The following is an 18,918-nucleotide window of genomic DNA, read 5'->3' on the forward strand; positions in this document are numbered from 1 at the left end:
TTTGTTGATCCCTGGTAGATTTGGACTTCGGCTTTGGTTGTGAGAGGGGTAAATGTCAAGCCCAGAGATGAAGAGGCTGCATCTTCAAATTAATGATGAACTAGAGACAATTCTATCCCTCCTCCCTTACCTCCATGGGTCTGCACGGCATGCTGTCTTGGTGCTGAGCAGAGTAGGAGTTAAAAAAAAAAGATAAATAGATAAATAAATAAAAAGAAAAGAGAAGAAAAAAAGAAAAGGAATCTTATCCCTGAGAAGCTGTCATTATGGGTGTGGAAGGAAAGATAAAATGGGACAGAGAAATATGTAGAGGAATAATGAAAATGTTTGGATACTTTTCTAGAACTGATAAAATGATATCAATACATAGATTCAAGAGGTCAAAGTAAGAGATACATTATACAGAAATTTTAGAACCCCAGCAACAACAGAAACATCTTTAAAGCTGCCATGGGTGGGGGTGGAGGGAGATAGATTAAACTCATGGAGCCTCAGTTAGACTCCCAGCAATTTTTCATGATACACAAAAATGGAAACAGAAAAGATGGTGGAAGGATATCTTCAATGTGCTAAAAAGAAGTAGTAAATTTATCTTTTAATTATGAGGATGAAAAAAGTCACTATCAGGGAAAAGAAAAGGAGAAAATTCTCACTGTCTGATTCTCAATAAAGGAAATGCTATAGGATATACTTTAGGAAGAGGTGATTCCAGGAAGAAGGTCAGGGTGGAAAGAAAATACAAAGAATAACAGGATTATGGTGGCTCACACCTGTAATCCCTGCATTTTGGGAGGCCGAGGTGGGTGGATCACTTGAGTTCAGGAGTTCAAGACCAGTCAGGCTAACATGGTGAAACCCCATCTCTACTGAACACACAGAAAAAAATTAGCTAGTCATGGTGGCAGGCACCTGATATTCTAGCTACTTGGGAGGCAGAGACAAGAGAATCTCGAACCCAGGAGGCAGAGGTTGCAGTGAGCCACTGCACTCCAGCCTGGGCAACAGAGTGAGACCCCATCTTAAAAAAGAGTAAATGGAATGGAAAATACATGGATAGATCTAAGCAAGCATTGGGAATAAAAAATTTAAATAATAATATATGATGATAAAATTATTAAGTTATATATAATTTGTTTGGGTGCAGTAGATCATGCCTGTAATCCCAGCACTTTGGGAGACTGAGGCAGGTGGATTGCATAAGCTCAGGAGTTTGAGACCAGCCTGGGTAACATGGTGAAACCCTGTCTCTACAAAAAATACAAATATTAGCCAGGCATGGTGGCATGCACCTGTAATACCAGCTACTCGGGAGGCTGAGGTGGAAGAATGACTTGAGCCTGGGAGAGGGACGTTGCAGTGACATGAGATCACGTCACTGCACTCCAGTCTGGGTGACAAAGCCAGACCCTGTCTCAAAATACACACACACACACACACACACACACACACACCCCTTTCACAATATAGTTCATAATAAAGTTTACACATTAGGTATTCCAATGGTATAATCACTTAGCTTCAATCTTTATACCACAGACAAGCATTGAAGATGTTGATGGCATATAGAGGCATTAACAAATTACACCCCAAAAGCCCTAAATGATAGCTGCATGATCTCTCTTTGCTAAATAATGAAGTCATGCTTATGAGGAAAGCTGTGCTGCCAAATCTTATGGCTTTAAGTATACTCAAGACAGCCCAAGGGGGAACCTGCACCACCATAAAAATTGAATGCTGTGTTTATATTCCAGATGAATCTAAGAACATAACCTGACTTATGACTAATATGAAAACCCAGATAACCAACCTGTCAGATCCAAAACCCTCACTAATCAATTGGTTAAATGGTTGGTTTAAATCCTTGGGAACTTGGTGGCAGAAGCTAAGTGATCATACCATCGAAATACTGAATGTGTCCAAAAAGATTGTAAATAAAGAAGATTTGCTGATTTTTGCAAGGTTTGAATTACTTATCGTGGTGCCCAAGCATAACCTGAAAAACATTGTCCTAACCACCCTGGAAGTAACCACAGCCATAAGTTAGTGCCACATAGCCAATATGTCCCATCTGGAGCTAGTCAATAAATACCTAGTCACTGCATACCATCAGTGGCATGCTAGTCAGTGTCTTGTAATACGATAATGTGGTCACCGCATTCTCCAGGTATCCACCCCATATCTCTTGTACTTTTTGGCCATAGGTTCTTGGTGTGGTTTCTTTGCTCCCAGTATAAAGAAGCATTTTGACTGAGTTGGCCAAATGAAGGGGTGAGCCAGATAAATCCATCCCAAATTTGCATTATCTCATTTTGAAAATGGGCTGTTGTTTGGGGTGTGGTTACCACTTCCTGTTTTTGTTGGGGGGATGCTAAAGTGAGAGCTAATGAGCTGATCCTTTCCCTTGAAATACTTTTCCTATGTCCCTTGTTCTTAAACATGTTTTTAATGGGCCAATTCTATATATTGTCTTTTGTTATGCCATTACTAAGGATACCAGGCCATTTCTGTGATGTAATAAATTTTTGGTATTCTATCCAGTCCTGACCTCAGAAGGGGGATACCCACCATGGCAGACCAGAGCCACTGGAAAGAGGCATGAGTCCACATATCCAGTAGGTATCCTTTTATAATCTGTCTGCATAATCCTGAGCCCATTGTAGAAACAGGTTCATTTCATTGGCATCTGTGATTGGCAGTGGCAAGAAGGTGTATGGACCTAGGATCAATGAATCAATGATAGCAAGGTTGGGAAATTCACTTTAGTTACTAAAGGATGTTAAATCAGACAGTTTAAATGCCCTGTTCTTTATAAGACAGGAGTTGCTGTTATATCTAGGACAATAATTGTAATGGTTATTGTACAGTAAACATAGGCATTCCTTTGTATACATGCCTGGTCCTGTGTCTTGGGGTTAAACAGTCCACAACAGCTGTCATCTGCTTTTAATCCTGGGTCAAAGATTGATGTTTAGTAAACTAGAGGTAAAAGTCTTTGTTGGGAGTTACAGTCCACTCAGGAGGTTGTGCCTTTCTAAGATAAGAGATATGAATCCATGAGTCTATACCCTCTAATTTTGCGGTGCATGGATTTGTCAATGGTATCTGGTATGGGACCTTCCATCTTGGTTGAAAGGAATCCTTTATTAGATGTCTTTTCCAATAGACAAAATCTCTGGATTACAGATCATGACCAGGCATCTCATCTTCAGGGAGCACACTGTAAAAGGAATTCTTTAATGAATCTTGGCTTTTTGAAGAGATGATAAAGGAGTCCCTCACAATATTGCAATATATCTCCCTTGGGAAAAGTTGGATTGGTTATCTTCATTTCCATATACATGGCCTTCCTGTTGTAATTTCATAAGGGGACAGTTAATGTTTACCAAAAGGGGTGGATTGTAAGCAGCACTAGGAGGAGTGCTTTGGGCCAGGGGAGGTGAAATGCCTTTGTGAACTTAGATAGATATGTTTTAATTATTCCACTGAGCCTCTCCACCAGGCCTGAGGACCAGGGATAGTAGACACATGGAAATGTTAAAATATGGGCCGAATTTTACAAATATTTTGAATAACCTGGCCAGTAAAGGGAGTTCCCCTGTCATTGTGAAGTACGCAGGGGACTCTCCGCGGTGGCATAATTTTTTTCTAGTAGATTTTTTCCAGCTGCCATAGCTGTTACCTGCCTGCAGGGAAAAGTTTCAACCCAAAGGGAAAATATGCAGACCATTACTAAAACATACTTGTAATTTTGAGATGATGGCAGCTGGATAAAATCAATCAATACCTCAAAAGGTCCAGTTGGAACAGGAAAATGACCCTTGGCCCCATGGAGAGACTTTCCTGAGTTATATTTGGACAAATATCACATGAAGAGTAAACCATTTGCCACCGTGAAGGATGGTTTCCAGTAATATTTTTTTACACCAGGGTTTCATTTTATCTGGAATCCAGGTCAGATTATGAATATATTCCATAAGGGCATCTGATATCCCATTGGAATAATGGATTTATTATTAGGTCCACACCATATTTTAGTTTCGAAAGTCAAGAATCCCCCTGCTTGTTTCCAAGTGGATTTCTCTTTTGTTGGAGCTATGCTCTCGGTTTCTTTCAACATGTTCTTTAAGTGTTTCAGGTTTTATGGCCATTTCCTGGATTGGGGCTGGTGGCTCGAATGCTGCTTTTTCAGCTGTGGCATCAGCCAATTGGTTGCCCTGACTTTCTGTGGAGTCTAGTTTTGAGTGACCTGGGATTTTTATAATTGTCAAACGTTTTGGTTTTAGTATAACTCCTAACAGCTCTGATATTTATTGTACATTTTATTATTATTATTATTATTTTGAGATGCAGTCTTGCTCTGTCGCCCAGGCTGGAGTGCAGTGGTGTGATCTCAGCTCACTGCAAGCTCTGCCTCCCGGGTTCATGCCATTATCCTGCCTCAGTCTCCTGAGTAGCTGGGACTACAGGCTCCCACCACCACACCTGGCTAAATTTTTTGTATTTTTAGTAGAGACAGGGTTTCACCGTGTTAGCCAGGGTGGTCTCGATCTCCTGACCTCGTGATCTGCCTTCCTTGGCCTCCCAGAGTGCCGGGATGACAGGTGTGAGCCACCACGCCCGGCCTATTATACATTTTTTATGGGTTGCTTTGAGGAGGTTAAATACTCTCTCTCTTTCTGTAGCATCCCAAAGTCATGAGCAACCCCAAAAGCTGTCAGTGTAAATGTTTGCAGCCTTCTCTTTTGCCAATTGACAAGCTCAGGTCAGTTAGGGCAATCAATTTGGCAACTCCACTTGAGCTGATCTGGCTTAGGGAAGAGGACCGGCTTCAATTACCTCTCATGAGGAAACCACAGCATATCCTGCTCTAAAATTTCTATCCTCTCCTCTTAAATAAGATCCATCTGTATACTATTCTATCTTAGCATTATCCAGTGCCATCTATTGTAGGTCTGCCATGGGGGTAACAAGTCGGTCAGTCATTACAACACAGTCATGAGGGGTTTTGTCGGAAGGGCCCAGCAAGACAGTGGCTGGATTAAGATCTCTATAGTGGGAAATAGTTATATTGGGAGATAATAAAAGCAAAAATTTATAAGAGGCTAACCAGTTGACAGACAGATCTTGAGTGGGATGACAGTTTAGAAGGGTCTCCAGAGAATGTAGCACAAAAATGATAAGGGGGTAACCCATAATAATTTCTTCAGCAGACTTGTACAGAAGGGCCATAGCTGTGATTGCTCTCATACAAGGAGGCAGCCCTTGAGCCACAGGGTCCAGCTGTTGGCTACAATAGCCAATAGGTCTCTGATGATCACCATGTTTATGGGTCAGTACTCCAGATGCAGCACGTACAATTTCGTGTGCAAAAAGGGAGAAAGGAAATTTGTAGTTTGGGTTTTCTAAGGCAGAGGCATTACTTAGAATTTCCTTTATTTGTTGTACTGCTGATTGTCCCTCTGGAGTCCACATGATGGGATCAGGTTGTTCATTTTTTTAGGTATGCATACAGAGGTTAAGCCATAGGGAAAAAAGTTGGTATCCAGTTTCTATAATAGCCTGCCAGGCCCCAAAATCCTCTAAGTTGTTTCTTAGTGACAGGCATGGGGATAGCTGAAATTCCTCTTACACTGTCAGGGTTCATACTCAGTCCTTTGACAGAGATAATATGCCCCTGATACTTACGTCTCAGTAAACATAGCTGAAGTTTGTCTTTGGACACTTTGAGTTCCTTGGTGGCTGTTTGAGTAAATATAGTCTATCTTCTTAACAGGAAGAGAGTGTGTCTGAACAAAGGAGAAGGTCATCCACATACTGGATGAGTGTTGAGCCCTGGGTAAAAATTAAATCCTCTGGTTTGGTGCTGTGGTTCGTGCCTGTAATCCAGCACTTTGGGAGGCCAAGGTCAGGGGTTTCAGACCAGTCTGGCCAACATGGTGAAACCGTGCCTCTACTAAAAATACAAAAGTTAGCCAGGCATGATGCTGGGCCCCTGTAATCCCAGCTACTCTGGAGGCTGAGGCAGGAGAATCACTTGAACCTGGGAGGCAGAGGTTGCAGTGAGCTGAGATCTGCCATTGCACTCCAGCTTGGGTGACAGAGTGAGATTCCGTGTCAAAAAAAAAAAAAAAAAAAAAAAAAAAAATTTCAAATCCTCTAAATCAGCTTTTAATATTTGGGAAAAGTAAGTGAGACTTTCTGTATACTCTTGGGGCATTTCTGTCCATGTGTATTGTTATTCTTTCCAAGTAAAGGCAAATATCCAAATATTGGCAGTCCAGACCTACAGGAATACTAAAGAAGGCCCTGCAGAGACCCACAACTGAGAAATACTGGTTGTAGTGAGTATAGTTGATAGAAGCGTATGTGGGTTGGGGACTACTGGGTGTCTGGGTATTATGACATTGTTTATTGCCCTCAAGTCCTGCACACGTCTCCATCTTCTCCTGCTTGGTTTCTTTACAGGGAATATAGGGCCATTGCAGGGGATTGTGCAGGAAATAATGAGCCCCTTTTTCAGATAATCTTGTGTGATAGGGACAATTTCATCTATGGCTCCCTGTCATCGAGGATATTAAGACTGAGTAGGGCTTCTTTGGGTTTTTCTCTACCTTTATTGGAGTAGTTGAGAATATATTCCCTATATCTGTATTTGACTGAGACCATAAGTGGGATGGGACATCCTTTAGCAAGTGCTCTGCTTCTGTTGTTAACAGGAAGATTGGGGAAGCTAAAAGGAGTTTTGCTGCTTTCTGCTCTTTATTCCAATGTTCTTTCTTCTCCCGTAATATTTCCTTCTCTGTCTTCACTTCACTTTCCTGGTCACAAGATAATGTTTTAACATTACTAGTACTAAATTGTGGTACATTGTCAGGACCTTTTTTAATTTGGTATTTTTGGTCCCGTGACTCTAATTCTTAAAAAAGTTCAACTTTTGATGAAAAAGAGATATAGGCATTATGGATGTTGAGGAGATCACAGACCAAAAGATTGACAGGGGCCCCAGGGCATATTAGAAACACATGGGACCTACTAAGCGTGTCACACTTAGAGCCTGTGTCAAGGGGGCTGATTCCGATGAAATGGTAAGGTATAAGTTTTGACTTAAAACATGAGATTGTTTTATCAGACACACCCAACATGTTAATTATTTTATTATGCTGAAGAATGAGGTTTCTAAATAAGGTGGGATTTATCAGAGATATAGTCATGCGTGTGTCAGTTAAGGCAGTTGTAAGCTCATGGTTTATTATTATATGAATCTCTCCCAACTTGTTTGTCAGGGTAGAATATTTGGAGAAGTGAAACCCCTGTACTTTCTCAGAGCATCCTCGTCTTCCTGAGTTGCATTCTTCTGCCTTTTCTTTTGTTTCAGCCTAAGACAGTCTCTCTTAAGGTGTCCTGGTCTTTTACAGTAGTAACAGACTGGGAGGCAAGAGTCTTCAGACAGAGGGAGCTTAAAATCTTTCTGGGGCTGAGAGATTTGAGAGGTTAATTGCTTTAGCTGTAAATGCATAACCCGGGCAATCTTCTGTTTCTCCTTTTTTTCATCATAGTGCAGGATATTTGATTAGCTAAGTTAACTAGTTCATTAGTCCAATCATGGCCCAATTTGTCATGTGGCATTTTATAAGGGTGGCTAAATCATCATCCAGTCTGTTTAAGAAATTTGCATTTTATAATGTATCATTTTTTATTGTTTTCAAAGCAATGAGCTGACATCCTGCAATACTGTCTTAACGTTTTAGTGAAATGTGTTAAATAATTTAAAACTGATTCATTTGGGTTCTGGCAGCATTGTCGAATTTTATTCCAATTCACAACCCTTTGGAACACCGAAGGAAAAATATCTAACAGAGCGGTCACTCATTCCCATGCCTCTTTATGCCTGTCTTCTGGGTTTTGGGGGGTGGGTTGGTTGTGGCTCTATTGGGCCTTCAGGGGTTAAATCTGCTATAGGGTCTGACTGTTGTGCTTTTTCCCAGCCATTCCTTAGCTTTAGCTTCTGAGACCAACATGTGGACTAGCTGATAAAAGTCGGAATGACTTGGGTCATAGCTTCTGATAATGATCTCATATTTTTGGGCAAACCCAATTGGATCTTCATGGAGGTCAGGAAATTCTTTAACTATGCCTCTTAATTCAGCCTTTGACCAGGGTTGGTAAACAATTGGCAGGGATCCCCTACCTGTTACAGGGTGTTCCTGAAATGGGGCAATCATGAGAGATGTCCCTGCCGGCTCCCTCTTTTTCACATCATCCAGATGCGATGCTGCCACTGGGGCTGTCAGGGAATCGTCAGGGAGTGGGGTCTTTGAAGTCAGACTACTGTTGAGTGGTAGACATGGAGGACAAGGGGGGAACAGATCTGATCAGGGAAGTTCAGAGAGGTCAAGGTAGAGTGAAGGTGGAGATGGAGGTAGAGGAGGTGCCAATAGCTCTTTAAGAGAGAGAAAAGATTAGAGAGTTCTTGATGAGCATTTCTAAGTTTTTTGTTGGCCTCCTGTAGGGAGATGAAGCAGTCTTCCTCCCTTTTGTGACTCTCCAGATACCATTGAAAGTAGCTCCCCCATTCTGGTTACTTAGTTTTTGTGCCTGCGTTTTCCACCCTGGTTCACAGGTACACTAATTTGGGCATATCAAAAGATCCCCATTTAGGTCATGGTAACTTAGAATCTGCTTTAGTTATTGTAGTCCACTTGGTTAAATATTTGCATGACTATTTGCCACAATACCCATCTGGAGTTTCTGAAGGGAGAACTTTATGTTCTTCTAGGGTCTTAGAGACCTCATTCTCCATAATTTAGAGTTCCTTTTTGGATTTCACCAAGTTGGGATGTATGTTGGACCCCAAATGTGCTGCTTGTGGACCTAGCTTTTCAGGGCCATCACACCCTGAACTGGTTTAGTCCACCCATATCACGGATACCTGGCATATGTGTCAGGGGCCCAAGGTGTGGGAGGGGTCAACTCCTTATATGCACCTGTCAGTTGAGATTAGACCCTAAGTATGTTCTCCTGAGGGGGAAACCTATTCAGAGGCACTGAACATCTTAGAGGGTGTTTCTCTCCGTCACCCTCACATGATTCTCAGTCACCTGAGAATGCCCCAAAAGGCTGAGAGGAGCAAGGTGCTCTTATTTCTTTTTCAGAGTGGAAAATTCCACCCTCATGAGCTAGAGGGTTTGGAGTTGGTCAAATCTGATAGGGGAAAGAACCAACACACACACACACACACACACACACAAAACAAACAAAACTGGCGACAAACAACAAAATCGTTAACCAAACTAACAATAATGACACAAATTATATGATTTCTGAGTGCTCTGTTAGCGGGAAATTAACACCAGCTGATTGTTGATGCTAATTTTAGTCATTTAAAAGAATTTGCAAGGCAGAATCCCAAACCCGTTCTTTACCTAGTGATGGAGATCCAAACTGAAGTCTGCTTTCTGCTGATACAAAAGCAGACAGGCTCACCTTCCTTGATGGAAATGAGTGGAAACTCCCACAAAAAAAAGGAGTTTTTTGTTTTTTGTTTTTTTTTTTTTAAACAGCAAATAATAAACCTCAGACCCCTAGATCCCTGAAAAACTTTGGAAGATCAGGGATCCCTGGAGGAAAGAGGTCCTGGACTTCAGAAAATTGTCCTATTGGTTTGGGCTATGAGGTGCCCAAGCTGGTACCAAACACCGAGAGATAAGAGACTGCAGGCTGGGTCACTTTCACTCAGGATCCCTCCATGGTTACTAGATGTCAGTAGAGAAGAATGATGAGACAATACTCAATCATTTTAGGAGATTTATTTGCCAAAGTTAAGGACACGCACCAGGAGATAGGTCTTTGCCTTTCTCCAAAGATGATTTTGAGGGTTCTAAATTTAAAGGGGAGACGGTAGGATATTGAGAAGTACACAATTTTCATGTAAGGGGTGGGTAGGGAAAATAGTCATTCACACCTTTGTGTGGCTCAGTGAATCGGAGTCTCGCTCTATCACCAGGCTTGAGTGCAGTGGCGCGATCTTGGCTCACTGCAGCCTCTGCCTCCTGGGTTCCAGCGATTCTCCTGCCTCAGCCTCCGGAGTAGCTGGGGTTATAGGCACGTGCCACCATGCCCAGCTAATTTTTGTATTTTTAGTAGAGACTGGGTTTCACCATGTTGGCCAGGATGGTCTCAATCTCCTGACCTTGTGATCCACCCACCTCGGCCTCCCAAAGTGCTGGGATTACAGGCATGAGCCACTGCACCAGCCAATCTGCATTTTTTATATAAGATGACATAAAACAAATGGAGCAGAAAAAAAATGCAGGGAATCTGCATTTTTACCTAAGATAACATAGACAAAATGGGGCAGATATGCATTTATGTCTGGTGGACTGGGGGTGACTGCACCTGTGAAATTAAGCTATCAGTTTGCATTGCCACCACAAAATTTTAAGAGCTCATTAGGAATTTCCTTGTGGGCAACATATGGGGGCAGTGTGTAGCTTTCCATCTTGTAGCCATCTCATTTAGGAACCAAAAGGGAGAGGCAGGTTTGTGCGACCCAGTTCCAAGCTTGACCTTTCCCTTTGGTCAAATGAGTTTGGGGTCCCCAAATTTAATTTCCTTTCATAATAACATAAAATTCTTCTCCAAAGCAACAGTAACTACTTAATATCATCAAGTATTGTGCTCATTTTTCTCTCATACTCCAATAATTTTTTTAGAGTTGGTTTAAATCATACTATTTAATATGTTAACACTTCTAATACTTGACCTTTCATATCTCTTTCCTTGTTTGTTTTCTCTTGGTAGCATTTCCCAAGAATATATTATGTATTTCATTTCTTATTGTGTTTAGCATCTGTCTGACAAGCAAACAATAACTGGTGTAATAATTAGCTGTCAAAATAATTGCTGAATAAATGAAGAGCTTGGAGCTTGATAGCAAGTCCTTTATTTTGCTAATGCATTATAAAAGGTATAAGAATAGATGGACCGGAGTCTTGTGATGACCGGTAAACCTTCCCTCGCCACACTTCTCTTTCCCCTTCTCCCTTTCCCTTCCCCCAGCCCGTGTGTGTGTGTGTGTGTAAGTGTGTGTGTGGGTGTGTGTATGTTTGTGCATGTGTCTGTCTGACTCTCTCTCTTTCTCATTTCCTCCCTCTCCACAATGGACATGTCTAGGTGAGGGATGCACAAATGTAATGCTTTAAATAAAATGTAATGCTTTAAATTCAGATTAAAAATATAATACTTGTAAACTGAAGGCAGGAATAGGACAAGCAGAATTCAAGGGCCCATTGCAGCCGGTAGATATAATCCATGGAAGGATTTCTCTGCCTATCTAGAATTGCTCTGAAAGCCTTTCCTAAAGGAAGTCTTGGTTTGAGGATAGAGAGTACAAAGGTGACCATATCTGGTATAGTGATCCCTGTCCTTCCCAGGGTTGACCTTTCAAGGGGGCGGAATTACAAGCTATTCTCAGTTTGTGCTTTGGGGAGATTATCAAAGTATCACCAGGTCTATTTTATGATACACATTCAGAATCATAGTCTCTGTGTTTGAATTTCAGTCTCCAGGTACAGACCCAGAGTGACTTCCAGAATTAGAACACTAGTAGCTCCTCTTCATGAACGTTATCGTCTAAAGAGGCCCTCAGAGAGGGTAGATCAGTTTCCCTTAAGGATTTGCTCTCAGGGACATCTTGAGCTTGGGACACTAGCTAGAGATTTTCAGCAGGTTTCTGGGGAAAATGGCGGCATGGAGATGGCACTATGAGGTAATAGAGGCAGCTGGAAGGGAAGTAGAGTACCATAAGTTCAGACAGCTCCACAAAAGACAGGCAGTTTCCTTGGGGATGGAGCCTTCATTAACGTGGTTTACTGAGGCTCCTGTCATTCCTGGCTCTTAGTAAGGATTTTCCAGATAGGACAGCTGTGATTACACAGGCAGAGAAAGATTACAGATCAGGTTACCAACCCCCTCCTACTGACTCAGGTAGTTTGATAGGGTGAGGGCAGATTAACGCATGGAGCATGCACCCAGGGAGGAGGGGCAGAGGGAAAGAGAACGAACAGAAGGGCAAGAGAATTGGCAGAATCCTCTCTCCTACGTCTTCCTAGGCCCACAGCCGGTGCCTTTGGCGCACTGAGGTGCGCAGAGTCCCTTAGCCAGGCGCAGGGCGCGCAGCCTAGGCTGAGATCCGCGGCTTCCGTAGAAGTGAGCATGGCTGGGCAGCGGGTGCTGCTTCTAGTGGGCTTCCTTCTCTCTGGGGTCCTGCTCTCAGAGGCTGCCAAAATCCTGACAATATCTACACTGGGTGAGTGCTTGGCCGGAGAATTCCCAGACAGGCGCGTCCCGGATACCCGCACTGCCAGGGCTCCAGCGAACCGCGCTTGATCAGAGTCATCCAGGCGATTTTCCAGGCTCGGCTTGCGGACCCGGCTGGAGGAGGGAGAAGCCCATCCAGTTGTGGGGCAGAGAGGGGCCTCTATTGCTGAGGTGGGGAAGATAGTTTTGGAGAAAAGAGACTCTCCTTTCCTCTCTCTTCTTGTTCAGGACGCGCTCCCCACCCCGCAGGGTTGGGGCCAGAAATTTGAGACCAGGACCAGAGCTTGAGTTCCTGCGCTGCCTTCTCCAGAGCGCAGTGGGACTTTCAGAGGCTCACCCTAAGCTCCATGGGGCGGGGGTGCGCAGTAGCTTCCAGCAGAAACGGTGGTGAGCGTTTTCAGGCTCTTGGAGACCAGGGAAAGGCGCTCCTGAGGGCAGCACCGCAAATGTTGTGAAGCTGCGTCCGGAGCCAGGGTGGCGCAGGCAGGTATTTCATGGCTGCAAGGCCAGTGGAGTGTTTTCCTCCACGGGAAACCTGGAGAACTGCCCAGGGCTGAGGAGAGGACCCAGGTCATTCGGATCTTTTGGAGCCTCATTCCTTTTACCTGTGCCGCTGACAGTTTTTGCGGGATTCATGGAACTGTTAATTCAGCATTTTGGGCCTCAGTTTTATTTCATTTTTATTTCAAAGGAAGTAGAAGATGAAAGAGAATTATATATGAGCTCGATCCGAGGATCGAGCCTCCCCAAGACTTTATTTCAATCCGTAGTGGGCTCTAATGGAGTCCTTTTAGATCACGGAGAATCAGGGCTTGTAGAGCTGGAAGGAACCACGGATCATCTAATTTAGTGTCCACTTTGGTTTTCTGAGAGGGCAACTGAGGGACAGGAAGTGAGATGCCTTTCTTAAGAGCCCACGAGGCCTCCCTAATGTCCCATGAAGAATTGTTTAGGGTTTCTTACCCCAAGACCACGCTCACCATAACTTCTGCTCTGAAGCCCTTTTCACTAAGGATTTTCAAAAATCACTAAGAAACCGTGTTAGTCCTTTGCAACAGAGCTTCTTGACTTCTTGAAAGTACACCGTCCTCCTTCCTCAGACTCCAAAAGGAAGCTGGTGTCATTTCTGAATCCAGGGGCTGGAATCCTGGTCTTTGCCCCAGAAAGCCATTTGACCTCTTAAGACTCACTATGAATGGCTGTTTCTGTGAGGACCCCTTCTTCCCGATTCCCTGTTCTTACATGAATTAAAATTTGAGCAAGACCTGTTGCAGATTTGTACTTTATACATCCCTCGTTGCTTTAGACTATTCACGTCTGGGTATAAGTAAACCGAGTCATTCAGAGAGCTGCACAGTACTTCTCTACTCCCCTTCCACCTCCATCCTCAAACTCCTGGCATTTTTCCATTAATTTCTCTTCTGATCTTCCTTTTTTTTTTTTTTTTGCTGCTGAGACCCTTAGATTCTAGTGAAGGATCTTCTAAGAGAAGATATTAACGTGATAAAATTTTTACCTCTTTTGAGGACCAAGCTTCTCTTTCCTTAGCGTGGTAGGGTTTTCCTAGAATCAGTGATTCCTTAGTTTTTGGTGCAATCAGGATCTTGTAGGCCCACCCCAAGGGCTCCACAGTTGTCCTCAGATATCTTAATTATAAGTTGAATACTGGCCAAATTGAGTAATTTCCTGCCAAATACATTTGAATCACAAAGATTTGGGCTCTAAGTAGTAGCTTCTGTCCAATGGCAGTTTCTTAGACTCACCTTGCAACTTCTATATTTCTGTCTGCTACAGTAGCATACTTTTCCAGAATGGAATGACAGATAGCTCTGACTGATTGCTCATTAGGAACTCTTCACACTAATGTGGACACTACTGTGCTGTATTTTCTATCATTGCAGTTACATTTTGGAGACAGTGTCTCTCTAAGGCTCCAATTAACATGCAGTATGTACCTTAAGATGAGCAAATTTTACAGGCGTAATCACAGAGAAGCTCATTATACTGACACAGAGACTTTGAGCCACAAATGGAAATCTTTGATGGAGGATTGCCACAGATCCTGCACATAGGACAGGAAGGCTTTGGGTGCATGTGCCGGGCATTACCCAAAGTGAGATTGAGGAACAGGAAGCACTTGTGTCCATCTGCTCACTGTTCACCTTTCCTCTTCCCTAAACTTTTTCTGCTGAATTTCCATTCCCTCCTGCCAACTCCCATATTGTCATCAGAAACTCTATTTTCATCTGTACAGAATGACATTGTGCATTGTTTCTAGGTGGAAGCCATTACCTACTGTTGAACCGGGTGTCTCAGATTCTTCAAGAGCATGGTCATAATGTGACTATGCTTCCTCAGAGTGGAAACCTTTTAATCCCAGGTATCTTTTTAGAAAACTAATTGTTATATTCTTTTACTCTAAGAAAAAAGTGATAATATCTTTTTTATAGAGCTACATAGTAAAATCTTTTTTGAATGTAGTCTTATTTCGGGATGAATAAATGTGTGTGTGGGTGCGTGTTCATGTTAAGTATTGGAATTCTTATTGGGGTCTGTAGACTAAGACTTCACATGCCATACTTCTGTGTTTTACCACTTACCTGAGTGTCATCCTATTCTAGACAACTTTCCACACATTATTATTAATAATTTTGAGGAACACTACACAATAGTATGGCTTAAATTTTTTTTGAACAGAAATATTTTACCATATTTCAAGCTTTTATTATGTAAGTATAGAAGTTCTTCCTATCCCACAGGTTACTTTCTGTTCTTGAGAGACTTGAAATTTGTGAAAGATTTCCCAGGGAGCCTCTTAATTATGAACTGAGATGGGAATATATGATTAACATGACCTCATATGCTTGAAAAATTTGTAGCTATACATAAATTGTGCATAATGATGTCAAAAGTTCTTAATTGAGTCATTGCCTCCAAAGAATGGTAACTAAAATGAAACTCACCAAATTCTGTTGACAGACAAGGAGAAGGAGGACCAGAGAACTTAAATAATTTGTTTAATGTCAAATGGGAAATTAATAACAGAGTTGGGTGAATCTGGGTCTTCAGGTTCTGAGTTTCTCATTCTGAGGGTTTCTGAAACTTTGAACAACATCAAAAATTAACCATCTTGGGAGAAAAAGTCTGAGTCATTATAAAATTCTGAAGGTAAACTTCAGGCCTTGTTAATGTTCAGATAGTTTTAATGCACTCTTGATCACCCTCTAGATTGAGTGTCAGAATGTTCACTGAATATCCTTTTTATACATTTCCCTTTGTGTCTGCCTTATAGTCAATCTGATTTCTCAGCAGTAAAATATGGTCATCTTATTTTGGTGTTTCCAATAGCCTTTGAGAAACTGCTGAAAGCTATAGACCCACTACTTTGACAGACCATGCACGCCAAAATCTACAAATGATTCTGTGGATCCATGAATCTGTTCAGTTTTATCTTCGGGTTCAAGTGTTGGGGTTCAGTTGTTCTGGAGTTTCTTTCAGTATTTCTCAATCTTTGGACAGTTCTGAGGTTGAGATGAAATATTCTTTCTTCTATTTTGCAGTCGTATTTGGGTAGAGCTCTGAAAATAGGAAAAACACTTGATTGGGTTGTTTTTGATAGTCTGATAGCCAAATCAGTGTATTGAAATATTTCAACATTTGTTAACTACATGTTTCCATCACTTCCTTATTTAAAACTTTAATAACTGAATGACTTCAGGGACACTGAAGAAGTGTAGGTTTCTTGTGCTCACATGTAATATTTTTCCAATTCATAACTGAAATAATAAGTATAGGATAGCAGCCTAAAGGAGAACATAATTATTTGAGGTTCTGACTCTTTTTCCTTTTAAAAAAGATTTATACCTTTTTAGTGCTGCATAATAGATGTACATATTTTCAGGGTACATGTGATAACTTAATACATTTATATAATTTGTAAGGATCAAATCAGTGTAATTGGGATATGCATGACCTTGAATATTTGTTCTTTCTTTATTCTAGAAACATTCAAATTATTCTCTTCTAGCTACTTTGAAATATACAATAAATTATTGTAAACTATAGTCAGCCTACTTATCTTTCAAACACAAGATCTTATTTCTTCTGTAAAGCTATAGCTGTGTACTCATTAATCAACCTCTATCCATCTCCCCTCTACACTACCATTTCTGGTCTCTAGTAATCACCGGTCTACTCTTTACTTTCATAAGATCCACTTTTGTAAGCTGCTACATATGGATGAGAACATGGGATATTTCTCTTTCTATGCTTGGCTTATTTCACTTAATATAATGGCCTCTAATTCAATCCATGTTGCTGTAAATTACAGGATTTCATTATTTTCTATAGCTGAATAATATTTCATTGTGGATTTAAATCACGTTTTCTTTATCCATTAGTCCACTGATGTGCACTTAGGTTGATTGCCTTATTTTGGTTATTGTAAACAGTGCTGCAATAAACCTGAGAATGCAGCTATCTCTTCGACATACTGACTTTTTTCTTTTGGATTGTATATCCAGTAGTGGAATTGCTGCATCATATGGTAGTTCTGTCTTTAGTTTTTTGGAGATTCTTAGTAGAGTTTTCCATAGCGGCTGTACTAATTTACAGTGTATGAGGGTTCCCCTTTCTTGACTTTCTTGTCAGCATTCATTATTCCCTGTCTTTCAGATAAAAGCCATTTAACTGTGATGAGATGATATCACATTGTGATTTTGATTTGCATTTTTCTGATGATAAATAATGCTGAACATTTTCTTATATACCTGTTGGTTATTTTGAGAAATGTCTATGCAGATCTTTTTCCTATGTTTAACTAAATTATTTGCTATTAAGTTGTTTGAGCTGCTTATATATTCTGGTTATTAATCCATTGTGAAATGAATAGTTTGCAAATATTTTCTCCATTCTTTGGTTTGTCTTTTCATTTTGTTGACTGTTTCCTTTGCTGTGCAGAAGCTTTTTGGCTCAATGTAATCCCATTTGTCTATTTTTGCTTTGGTTGCCTGTACTTTTGACGTCTAACTAAAAAAGTCTTTGCTGAGACCAATATCTTGGAATAGTTCCTCAATGTCTTCTTCTAGTAGTTTCATAGTTTTAAATCTTAGAATTAAGTTTTAAATCCACTTTGACCTTATTTTTTTGTATGGTGAGAGATAGTGGTTTGGTTTTATTGTTTGTATCTATCCAGTTTTACAGTTTCTCCAGCATCATTTATTGTAAAGACTGTTCTTTCCTCATTGTATGTTCTTGGTATCTTTATTGAAGATAAGGTCAGTATACATGTGTGAGTTTTTATCTAGGCTCTTCTGTTCCGTTGGTCTATGTGTTTGTTTTCATGCCAGGACCATGCTGATTTGGTTACTATATGTTTGCAGTGTATTTTGAAGTCATGTAGTTTGATGCCTCTGGCTTTAATCTTTTTGCTGAGGATTGCTTTGGTTACTTAGGATCTTTTATGGTTCCATATACATTTTATAATTTTTTTCTATTTCTCCGAATAATGTCATTGATAATTTGATAATAATTGCATTGAATTTGTAAGTTTGCTTTGGATAGTTTTGGCATTTTAACAACATTTATTCTTCTAGTCCATGAACAAGGAATAGCTTTCAATTTCTTGTGTCCTCTTCAATTTCTTTCAGCGGAGTTTTACAGTTTTCCATATATATCTTTTACATCTTTTGTTAAATTGATTTCTAGGTATTTTATATTTTTTGTAGCTATTATAAATGGAATTTCTTTATTGCTCTCTTTCAGGTTGTTTGCTGTTGGCACATGGAAATGCTACTGATTTTTGTATGTTGATTTTTTAATCCTGCAACTTTACTGAATTTGCTTATGAATTCTAATAGTTTTTTGCTGGGGTCTCTAAGTTTTTTAAGTATAAAATCATGTTTTCTGTGAACAAGGCTAATTTGACTACTTCCTTTCCAATTTGGATGTCTTTATTTCTCTTGCCTAACTTCTCTGTCCAGAACTTCCACTATGATGTTGAATAAAAGTAATGGAAGTGGGCATCCTTGTCTTATTTCAGATCTTAGCTATTTTCAATTTTTCGCTATTTGATATGATGTTAGTTGTGGTGTCTCATATATAGCCTTTATGATTTTGAGGTATGTTCCTTCTATACCTAGTTTGTTGAGGGTTTTTTTTTTTTTTTTAAATCATAAAAAGGTGTTGGATTTTGCTGAATGCTTTTATGCATATTGAAATGATTATATGGTTTTTGTTCTTGGTTCTGTTAATGTGATGTATCATGTTTGTTGATTTACATATGTTGAACTACCCTTGCATCCCTGGGATAAATCTCACTTGATCATGGTGAATGATCTTTTTAATGTGTTGTTGAATTTGATTTGCTAGTATTTTGTTGAGGATTTTGCATCTATCTTCATCTGTTATATTGGCCTATAGTGTTGTTTTTTTTTTCTTATTATGCCCCGGTCTGATTTTGGTATCAGAGTATGGCTGGTCCTATAGAATGAGTTTGAAAATAGTCCCTGATCTTTAATTGTTTTGAAGTCTTTGAGTAGAATTGGAATTAGTTATTTGGATGTTTGATAGAATTCATCAGTGAATTCATCAGGTCCTGGG

General features: G+C 40.6%; 1 protein-coding gene across 2 annotated transcripts in view; it reads left to right on the forward strand.

The window, feature by feature from the left end:
- The first annotated feature begins 11,834 nt into the window (after positions 1 to 11,834).
- UGT3A1 (UDP glycosyltransferase 3 family, polypeptide A1) overlaps positions 11,835 to 18,918 on the forward strand; it is a 41,360-nt gene continuing 34,276 nt past the window's right edge. Inside the window, exons 1-2 of one of the 2 annotated variants that reach the window (XM_012002375.1) lie at positions 11,835 to 12,307; positions 14,597 to 14,698. In XM_012002375.1, the coding sequence (XP_011857765.1) occupies positions 12,214 to 12,307; positions 14,597 to 14,698 (196 nt within the window). In that variant the 5' untranslated portion in view covers positions 11,835 to 12,213. The remainder of the gene's footprint in view (positions 12,308 to 14,596; positions 14,699 to 18,918) is intronic. The other variant, XM_012002376.1, reaches the window with a different exon arrangement.

Source organism: Mandrillus leucophaeus, unplaced genomic scaffold (genome assembly GCF_000951045.1).
Source record: "Mandrillus leucophaeus isolate KB7577 unplaced genomic scaffold, Mleu.le_1.0 Scaffold684, whole genome shotgun sequence".
Lineage (NCBI taxonomy): Eukaryota > Metazoa > Chordata > Mammalia > Primates > Cercopithecidae > Mandrillus > Mandrillus leucophaeus.